Below are 11,669 nucleotides of genomic sequence, written 5' to 3' on the forward strand. Positions count from 1 at the left end.
TGTGAATAATAAAATTCATCTTGCTTACAAGCCTTTCTATAAAAAAGATAAAATAAATTGATGAATGTAGGTGGTTGGATGATGATGAAAAAATATTGACTTCTGCTGAAAATAATTAACTATATACAAAATATGTACATTGTATTATCAAAAATCTCCTAGTGTTGCATTGCGAGGATCCAAGGTCTGCTGGGGTGAATGACAAAAGCCAGTGTATGGCTAAGGACTTTGTATGGTCAGAATCCCTAGTAGCTTATGGATCTCTTGCTGCCCAACACTGGGGGATCCTTGGTCTAAATAAATGAGGCATATATATATTTATTTAACTAAAACTTCTATGGGAGTTACTCCCCTTGCATCACTATTTCTGTAACTATTTAATGTACCATTTCTTTCTATTTCTTTCTATGTATAGTTTATATTTGTTTGTAATTCTGGCTAGGAGAGGACTTATATAGGCATAGCCTGTTGTCCAATCCTTTTGATTTTTCAATAAAATTTACTGAAATGAAAAAATTTTTTACATGGTAATAACCAGTGTGGGATGTTACCATCAAGAAAAAGAAAGTGCACGATCGGAAAATCGCCAAGATTATCTTGCGGCCTGTTGGTGATTTGGAAATTTCGGTAATTTTTGTAAGCACTCGGCCCAAAAGTACATATCAATGTTGTCACGACAATACATGTATACCAGAAGCAATTCTAATAAAAGCAATTTATTAAACTTATGCATGCATGTTTTTGTTGTCACAATTCGCAATTTCTGGTTTTGGGTACACTTCGATATTTTCTTCATGTTTTTTTTGCTTACAAAATTCTCCTTGTTTAATTGACAACAGCAAAAATATTGTTGTTTTGTATCCAATCTTTAATTACGCCCTCGTGTAAAGGTTTCCTGACCGAACAAAAGTTTCTTCCATGCATGATCGAGATATAAGTACAGGTGCTCTTTTTATTGATTGTGGTAAAGCAAGAAAACTCTTTGCCTCAATCAAAGATTTTTGAATTTCTGGCTAAAGATCACATTTTGAAGCACTCGAGTTGACTTTTTAATTTTGTAGCAAATATTTAAAAAAAAAAACAAGTTCAAATCGGCGTGTCACAATAGTCGTTGTTTTTACGTTTTAACCTGAACACCGTTACTGGTGTATGTACCAATTAAACATGTCTTAGAGGAGTAGGCGGTGCCATATCTGTTAAAATATAAAAAGTTGTGAACCTTTTGTTTAACACGAGTCATATCAAATATGAGGGAGTGGTAGCACTGAATGCTCCTTATAAATATATGAACAAAAACGAGATAGGGAAATTATTAGGTTCATACATGTTATCTTCAGTGGGGTCATTTTACGTCTTGTCAGCTTAAGAAAAAATTAAGTTATTACATAGATATTTTTTATGCCGAACGTCTTAAACACAAACAGCCGTTAAAGAAAACAGCAACAACATTACTTTGAATCATAATGTGAATCACATTATCTAATCAGGCTTTTAGTTATTTACATGTATAACATGAACGTATCATAAAGCTTGTACAGTGATAACAGTATTTTGTTGACGCTTATCATTTCCGGTCAGAATTGACACTAACTCAAGATGGCGCATAGTGTTGTTTTGGTATTGGTATTTGCCGTGCCAATGGCTATAAACGGTCAACAGGAGTATAAGTATGATACGCTTTTATCTGAAGTGTCGGCTTTGAAGAGATCTGTCTTCAACTTGAACTTTGAATTGGATAAAATTCGCAAGCAGTATGATGACATGCATAGTGAACTAAGGATAATAAGGTAAATATATGACCTACCTCAAGTGGGATGATAAAATGTGTGAGGAACCTAAGTCTATCATATGACTATCAGATCAACCTTAAGTAGGATTAAATGAGGAGGAAATGAGGTACATAATTTGAATATCAGATTAACCTCAAGTAGGATCAAATGAGGAAGGAAACTTCGTACATAAATTGAATATCACACATACCTAAAGTAGGATGAAATGCGGAGCTAAGTTATATAGGTTGAATATCAGATCTACATAAAATAGGATGAAACTAAGGAAAAATGAGGAACTTGGGATATTATGGTAAAATAGGTTGAAATGAGTGGAAAATTTCACCTTAAGTACTATAATACCCGTAAGGGTCATAAACAGTGAGGCAAATATCGGCTTCACCTACAATTGTATGTATGTATAGTAGGAAACAGTGGTAATATTCCTACGAAAAGAGATTCACTGTTTGTAGCAATTTCAGAATGTTTGTCATGTAAGTGTGTTAAGGATACGTTTTCGTGAAGATGATTAAAGCATAGAACATTTGATTTATCCACTCTTTACACTTGCATACCATATACCAAAATTAAGGAACGTATTCGTTTTTAGTTCACTTGCCCCGGAGGGCAAGTGAAGGGCTACAATGTTTGTTCAAGTGAATGACCTTCACTCATATTCAAGGTAAAGGGGGTAAATTGTCTTTAAAAAAGTCTTCTTCTGAATAACAAAAATGCCCAAAGGAATGTTATTAAGCATATACAAGGCTTCCAGGTTAGTTTAAATGAATGACCAATACTCACATTCAAGGTCACAGGGGTTGAAATGTTTTAAATGACTTTTAAATAACGAAAAGGTCCAGGGTGATATATGGTCTGAGCATGCTGGCATGAAAGGCTTCCAGGTTTGTTGAAATCAATAACCTTCACACAGATTCAATGTCACAGGGGTTAAATATGAATTATGAATTACCAAAATACCTAGGGTGATGCTATTTGGCCAGGAGCATTGTGGGACAAAGCGCTACACAGATTGATCAAATAAATGACCTTCTCTCAGATTCAAGGTCATATGGGTTAATCATCTTATAAAACGTTTAAACGACACCTGAATAACCAAAAGGACCATGGTTAGAATATTTGGCCAGAAGCATACTGGCATGATTGGCTGCCAAGTTCGTTTAAATGACATTCATCAATATCCAAGGTCACAGGGGTCAAATATGTCAAAAACTTAAACTTCCAAATAAAAAAAAATGTTTATTATGAGAATATTTGGCGAGTACCATGCGGAGATGAAATGTTTGAAAAAGAATCAAGGTCACAGTGTTCAATATGTTTAAAACTTTAAATGACTTCCTCTGAATAACCAAAATACATAGGTTGGTGATATGTGACTACTAGCACGCTCAAATAAAAAGCTATCAAGTTTTTGCATCTGAATGACCTTGACACTTTCAAGGTCACATCTTGTGAATTGTCTTTAAATCTATAATATAGTCATCTTTTCAATAACCAAATGGTATAGAGTGGTGATATTTGGCATTTAGCAATATGGGTAAAAGAGCATTCAAGTTTGTTCAGCTGTATGCCCTGTGTCGACTGTCAAGATCACAGGGGTCAAATGTGTTTAAATATTTGAACAGGAACTTTTGAATGACTGAGCCAAGACACTTATATTGTGCTTGTAGCGTAAATTTAGTCCACTTTAAGGTATCAATTGTGGGATTAATACCAGGTGATCGATGCAAGCCCATTGGGCTTATTGTCATAGTATAGGAGCTTTCGTTACAAGAAATAAGAGCAACGATTCAAATGTTTGGATAGTAAGGAACAACATAAACATGAAAACGATACATTAGTGTCAATACAACCATTATTCGAACTCAAATGCCATAAAATGAGGGCAAAATTTGAACCAATATTTTTTTTCATTGTAACACTTGACAAAGTATAAGACCAGTAATGTCACGTCCTCACTTCGAGAGCTCGGGTGGTGACAAAACAACATAAACCATATAGCACATTGATGAGCCTAGTCAAAAACATCGACCTTCGAATCACAACGGAATCATCAGGGAGGGGGGACAGAGGTCACTACCTTGCTCCTTGTTTAGATGTCATGACATAACCTGGAGTTGACATCAATTTACGCGGCAGGTAAAGACATTCATCTTTTCTAGTCTTATTCATTTGCCTCATTGTAAATGTTTCCTTTTTTGGGTTTCAGTTTGAATGACATTTTTTCCCCTTTCGCATCCTCTCTGTTTTCTTTATATTTGGTATTATTGTCAACACTTGTTTACTCTTGGTTATTCCAAGGAGCAATCGGAACCCGTCGGACACGTTTCCTCTCATAAGATTGGATGAAAACAAAAAACACTCAGAACGGAAAGGTGGTGATGAGAAAAGTTACATACTTCACAAAAGATCAGGCAAGATATCTATATTTAATTTTCCCTTGGTCAATAATAAAAGCTTTGTGTTTGAGGGCGGATTCAAGAACTGGTGCACAAAATGGCTGTTTTATGCAATATAACTTTATAAGTGCCGTTTAAACTTTAAACATTGTTTATCGTATGTACATGTATGTACCGGCAGTGTTCTTTTTACAAAAACAGTCGTATAGGTATTTTATTACGAAAAAAAAGCAATAGATAAAATTGTTTTATATAAGCAATGCCAGCCATGTTACTGAAGGAATATACCAAGCTCTCTATATCTATGCATGTAATCCTATGAAGTACAATAAAAAGAGAAAATAGTAACAGCAACACGTATTTTTCCCGTTAATTTGCTGTTCATGATTTTATTATTATTATTACAGATGTATGCCAAAAAAATATTAATTATGTTAATGATTTTTTTCTATTTTTGTTTTCAGCGTACATTCCTTCATTTCATTTGCCTCGGAACATCTCTAGAGGTAATATTATAAACAAAATAACTGATACATCTCTACTTTTGCCTCTGGACATCTCTAGATATAATACTATAACATACTTACTTGGATATTTTAATCTTTGCGTCGGGATATCCCTAAGGATAGTAATGTAGCAACTTGCTAACGTATTTTTAACTTACAATTTAAAATATTTTTAGAAATAAAAATTAATGCAATTTATGATACATCGCTTGATCGAATTTCAGATTGATCTTTATGTATATGTATTAACGAGTATACATGATAATCTTTGTTCAGCAATAGTCACAAATGTCTTTGTGCCATAAATACAAGGATATATGTAGTGGTACAATGCATTAAATTACATAAATATATAATAAAGTAAAACAGTGACTTTCCATACTTTAATGCAGGTTTCACGACATCAGGGCGGACGTTACTCTTGATTAAAAAGGTTATTGTTCCGTATCTCATTCGCTTTAAAAATGAAAGCGGCAATACTTTTCAATGTACTTTTGCTCGTAGACGATATTAGTTCCAGTAACTTTGGTCTATTTGGGTGATGAAAATACCTTCTCTTGATATGCATGTGTCTTGTGTTAGAATATAAGGTCCACTCCATAAGGAAATGATACTCGTCCTCTAAAACCCCACAACAACTACATGTACGATTCTCATAAAGAATAGGATTCGATCTGTGCCAACGGCCTACCTCAACACTCAAACGATGAGAAGAGACTCTAAATTTTGTTAAGACTATACGAAACTTTTTTATGTAGACAAGGTTTATATTAGAAATTATTAGAAAGATTAACATAAAATCTGTTCCTCTGCCAATTTCGAACAAAAATGTCTTAAATTCTAATTTTAAATAAATGCATAAATGTTTCTATACTACCTACCAAACATATCCAAAACCATTAATGAAAAGAAGTTCTTTTACCGCACTAGCCCAATTTTGTTTGGAAAACTGTTTGGTGTCCTGATACAAGATATTATATACTGATCTAACAAGATCGTTTGTTGAATCGCATACTATCCTCACCCAATATGTTATTATTCTGCAATATCTTTTTATGTTTAATGGGAAACGACCTAGCTCACCATAAACAAAGTTATTTGGTGTTGTAGGCTTAAAATAACTTTGTTTATGGTGAGCTAGGTCGTTTTCCATTAAAAATGGCCATAGCAAGTAATTAGTTCTGTAATATTGACACCATAAAAAATTAATTCGAAAATAAGAACGAAAAATGAAATGAAAAAAAAAACATTTATTACATTGTCCTCTTCTTGATAATCAAAGTCTTGGATTTGATGTTCCAGTATATCAAAACAATAATTCCGAAAAAAGTAGATTTCTGATGACACTATGAGACATAGTGGAGATGGATTGTTTTTATTGCTATTCTTTTTTTATTCAAACAGTGGTAATATTTTATTATTGCGCACAGATGTGAGCGTATATTACGGAGTGTTGTGTCTATGCTGTATTGTACACTACAAGTAAATATCAAGTATTTTATTGATTGGCTCTTGCCCATTATTTGCATCTGTAACTACAAGAAATAATTAAAAAATAAAATAAAAACCATATAACTGGTATGCTATATGTTAATTAAATACTTTTGGGGAAAAAAATAAGGACTTTCGATACTGTAAGTATGCCTTTGAGACAGGTAATATAACCTGTCTTGCATCTGCAAGAAATAATTTAAAAAAATCAAAGGCAGATATCTGGTATGATATCTGTTAATCAAATACATATTTCAAATAGGTAGGTGTCACTCATGGATTGCATATGCAAAAGCAATTCAGAGAGGTAATATAACCCAACATACCCGTTATCTACTGTATAGCAACAACTGGACCAAAAGGTGAAAAGGGAGACTCCGGAATCAAGGGACCAAAAGGGGATGAAGGAACTCGGGGGCTTACAGGACTTAAAGGGGATATTGGACCAGCTGGGCCTACGGGATTGGAAGGTCCGAAGGGAGGTCAAGGTAAGTAATATTGTAAATCTTGTTTAGGTTATGAAATCGGAATTTAAGAGTGCATTGATTACTAAAGATTTTTTAATCTAACTTCTCTTTGTCATCAATGGAACGCTGGTTCTAAAGGGATTGCAGGCCCAAAGGGTGAAATTGGAGGAAAAGGACTGACAGGCAACAAAGGTGAACCGGGTCAAATGGGGGCTGGTAAGTTAACACAATAGTTATCTATTTTTTTACATTCGTCCAGGATTTTAAAACCGAAGAAAAATTATAATTTGCTTGCGATGTTTCCATAGATCATAACGAAATACTGCCAAGAAAACTACAGCAGTTGTTTAGAGCTAGCTACATTTATAAGATCTGGCAAATGGCATTGCGAGGAGATTATCAAAGTATATATTGATGTGTATTATGAAAACGTAACGCACCGTATCATACGACGGAGCAACACTGAAGTAGATATGTTATTAGCTGCCATGGGCTTTAAGGATGGACACGAACAATGAGTGTTTGATCACATGGGGGAAAAACTGGAAAATACCGATGTTTTGTGAACGTACAATATTTTGAACTAGAAATAGATTAATATAATCTTACATGGGAATGGTCCGTGGACAGGGAAATTTTAACCCGAGTGTAAGAGTGTGGCTGTCTCTTGGTCAATGTTTCGTGACCATCGTATGCAAAAGTGCGTCGTGACGTCATAGCGCGTGTAGGCTGTCGTTCCCGATTGTTTTTTTTTATCGGGAAAGAAAGGTTTATCTGTTCACTGGTCAATTCATGTTTTTCACGGGCAAATTTTGGAAAAAACAACAAGGACATAAAATAAACAAAGGACAGATATCAATGAAGGCCAATAATAACGACAACACCCGTTATGTAAATCAAGGCAGAATAACATTAACGTCAAGTCATCGAATGAAAGAATTAGGATAGTGACAGCAAAACCACCCGACAGATCAGGTGGTTTTGCAGTGAATAACGTACTCACTTTATACCAAGGCGGCCAGGGCTCCTTTCCCCAATCGGACGTGAAAAGATATCGATTCACTTGCTGGCAAAGTGGGTTTTTCTCCGGATACCCCGGTTTCCTTACACTAACCAACCCCTTCCCCGCTAACATCCGGGCCAACCAGAGCAATTTCTTAAATTGCAATAGATTGTTTCATAAATGTTGGAAAATCTAAAAGGTTTATATTTATAATCCAACCACGCGGCACTGGGAAAATCATAATTTAAAACGAAGTAATTCAAATCGCACAAAGTATTAACATTGTTGAGATCATTTTTGCGACTAAGATTATTGTATTCATTTTGATTTAATACGTTTTATTTGTGTAAAGTATATGCTTATTCTATATATTACTATATATAACCGGTATGTGCCTTTCAATAAGCATTTCAAGTAGTAACACCATCGGTCACTAATGAGTTATGAAACAAGCTGAAGCTTTCAATATATATATAAAATTTATTTGTTGTACAACAATTGCGAAACCAGGTTTTAAATTTATATTACTTTAAAAAATCGTTTTACATTGGTTCGGGTCTGCAATCGGCAACTTGCTTTTTGTATCGTCAATAACATCCTGTTTGATATCACGCTGATTGCACATGTGCGCGATGGTAACCCAACGTACTTGTACTAAACATATGTATATACAACTGTTCAGTAACAACTGGAGCCAAGGGTGCGAAGGGAAATTCAGGAAGAGAGGGACCAAAAGGAGCTGAGGGAACAGCAGGACCTACAGGACCAAAAGGGGATAAAGGAACAACGGGTCCTACAGGACTTAAAGGGGATATTGGACCTATGGGATGGGGAGGGCCGAAGGGAAAGCAAGGTAGGCAATATCTTAAATCCTGTAAAACACTTTGTTTGGTTATGAAATCGGAGTTTGAGAGTATTTTGATTACAAAATGTTTTAATCTAATATCTTTTTGTCATCAAGGGAACGCTGGTTCTAAAGGGATTGCAGGCCAAAAAGGTGAAATGGGAGAAAAAGGACTGACAGGCAACAAAGGTGAACCGGGTGAAATAGGGGCTGGTAAGTTGAATAAAATGTTGTTGTTTTTTATTCGTTCTGGAATATTGAAACATATTCTAATTCGTTTGCGATGGTTCCAAAGATAAGGAAAAAATAGTGTAAAGTTAATGGGTTAGTCTGCCCAGCGAGGTGGCAATGTTCGTTTGTTTTATTTTCTTTTACGTTCTACTAACAGCTAAGGTCATTTAAAGACGTGCCTCAATTTGTATTGTGTAAGCATGCATGCGTCTATTTGTGCTGGAGACGGGGTATATTGGTGTACTTGCCTGATCCCGACTTTATAGTGTCATCACACTGAAATACCAACCCGCATGTCGGCGGTTTGTTTCAGGGTACTCCGGTTTCCCTTCAATGATCATAGCTAATAGGACGTAACATACGTCAGGACAGTAAATGAGATATATGATAACACATTACTACAAATATTATTGTTTCTTATGGAATAAATTAATATTTGTCGGAAGGCTATATGTAAGAATAATATTATTTAATGCTACGCATTTTATATTAATAAAAAAACTGTTGTTTCAATAGTCGAAGCATATCAAAGTTCAAACATGGATTAAAGTACCAAAATAGTTCACTTCCTCTTAATTTTATTTCCTCACAGGGACAAATACGAAGGTCGCATTTACAGCCCGACCTCTGCAGGATATCACCGAAATCTCCGAAGGAAGGTCTCTTTTGTTCAGTGAAGCAAGTCTGAATTTGGGAGATGACTACAATCCGGCCACTGGCTATTTCCAATGCAGTGTGGCCGGTGTTTACGTGTTCACATGGTCAATAGAGATAAACGCTCGACATTCACTGACCACGGTTATTCATGTTAATGGAAATATACTTGGATTTCAGTTCGCTTCTGGTACAACCGATCATATGGACAGTAAATATTCAACTGTCATGGTGAAGTTGGATATCGCAGACACAGTGTATATAACTGCATATAGTCCGACAATTAGTGGTACAGTCATAGGGTTCATGTCCTCCTCGTTCTCGGGATATTTACTGAACTAACATGCTTCAATTTGCCGAATTTTGGATTGTTCTGTACATTTAGCAGAATGTCAGCTTAAGGATCCCTGCCAAGCTGCAGGCAAAACACTACAGAATGCTTTTTCGAATAAAATGTAATCTGCCCTAAATTTCGTTTTGAAAATAACTAGTTCGACTTGGCAGGGGTACTTCCTTTGATCAGGTAGCTCAGAGCGACAGTATAGTAACCTGAGGCCCATAGTTCGAATCATAGAATAGCCGTGCTGATTTTAATACACACAGAATTCTGTTGTTCATTATTTTTTGTTTATAACATTTTCATTATTATTTTTTCATTTCAAATCGGCAATTTATGGGTGGGTTATTTTTAGAAATGATTCATCAAAGCTATAGTCATTCCATAGTTTTTAAAGCATTTAACAGGATATGGCAGTGGAATGGGGATCATTAAATATCTTTGTATATGTTGTAAGAGATGACATATTTTTGTATAGTTTGAACAACCACAAATTTTGCTGAAAAAATAAACTCTTAACCATCTACTTCCTCATTTGCATATAATCATATAATCCTATTTGAATTTCATTTTTGACACTTTTTTTAAAAACCTTATAACATTATAGTGCCGGTGTAGTATGGTAATATAAAGGCCATGGTGAAATGAAGGGTTCCAACGATTTCTATTCTGACAACTTTTTTCCATTCATTTTCTTTAAGTTTACTTTAACTTGATGTATTCTATCTGAAAACCACAATTATTATGTCTGGGGTAGAGAAATTTAGGGTGGGGCAGGGGCGCTTCACTTTACCATAACGGTTAAATGAAGGGTTTTCACATTATTTTCTGTTTTACTTTAAACTAAACTACTGGGGCGGTTCATATTACCATAATGGTAATATGAACCGCAGTTTATTTCACCATTATGGTAATACGAACTGCGGTTCATTTCACCATGCTTCACAATACCATGCTACACCGGTATTGTGACGATAAATTATGTCAGATGTAAAAACAATGTTGTAAACTAGTTAATTAATGCTTTTTATTACAATGACACTTCATACAACTGTTCGGTACATGGTTCTAACAATTTGTTATGTTATTGATCAGTCAGATATTACAGGGAAACGGTCAAACACACCATTTAAACAGTCTTTTTAAGCTTTAAAATTCAAGTTCTTCTATATGGATTTTAATAAAAATTTACAGGATCGTTTAGTGTGTTTGTGAACAAAAAGGACATAAAATAAACAAAGGAAAGATATCAATGAAGGCCAATAATAACGACAACACCCGTTATGCAAATCAAGGCAGAATCACATTAATGTCAAGTCCCCAAACGAAAGAATTAGGATAGTGACAGCAAAACCACACGACAGATCGGGTGGTTTTGCTATGAATAACGCAATCGCCTTTTTATCAAGGCGGTCAGGTCTCCCTTTCCCGATCGGACGTGAAAAGATATCGATTTACTTGCCTGGCGAAGAGATTTTTCTCCGGTTTCCTCCAACGGAGACCGTATGATGATTGTTATATGACTGGAATAGTTCAATATTGATATATAACTGGAATAGTTCAATATTGATATAAAACTGGAATAGTTAAACATTGATATATAACTGGAATAGTTAAACATTGATATATAACTGGAATAGTTCAATATCGATATATAACTGGAATAGTTCAATATTGATATATGACTGAAATAGTTCAATATTGATATATAACTGGAATAGTTCAACATTGATAAATTACTAAAATAGTTAAACATTGTTATATTTCTGGAATAGTTAAACATTGATATATAACTGAAATAGTTAAATATTGATATATAACTGGAATAGTTAAATATTGATATATAACTGGAATAGTTAAATATTGATATATAACTGGAATAGTTAATATTGTTATATTTCTGGAATAGTTAAATATTGATATATTTCTGGAAAAGTTAAACATTGATAT

At 34.6% G+C, this 11,669-nt stretch overlaps 1 protein-coding gene across 1 annotated transcript; it reads left to right on the forward strand.

The window, feature by feature from the left end:
- The first annotated feature begins 1,596 nt into the window (after window positions 1-1,596).
- LOC110465687 (otolin-1-like) lies at window positions 1,597-10,233 on the forward strand. The gene is made up of 8 exons (XM_021521668.1): window positions 1,597-1,787; window positions 4,089-4,201; window positions 4,651-4,692; window positions 6,528-6,671; window positions 6,789-6,866; window positions 8,336-8,506; window positions 8,615-8,710; window positions 9,321-10,233. The coding sequence occupies exons 1-8, from the start codon at window positions 1,597-1,599 to the stop codon at window positions 9,722-9,724; spliced, it is 1,239 nt and encodes a 412-aa protein (XP_021377343.1). The 3' UTR covers window positions 9,725-10,233.
- The last annotated feature ends 1,436 nt before the right edge of the window (window positions 10,234-11,669 follow it).

This window comes from Mizuhopecten yessoensis, unplaced genomic scaffold (genome assembly GCF_002113885.1).
Source record: "Mizuhopecten yessoensis strain PY_sf001 unplaced genomic scaffold, ASM211388v2 scaffold11097, whole genome shotgun sequence".
Classification (NCBI taxonomy): Eukaryota; Metazoa; Mollusca; class Bivalvia; order Pectinida; family Pectinidae; genus Mizuhopecten; species Mizuhopecten yessoensis.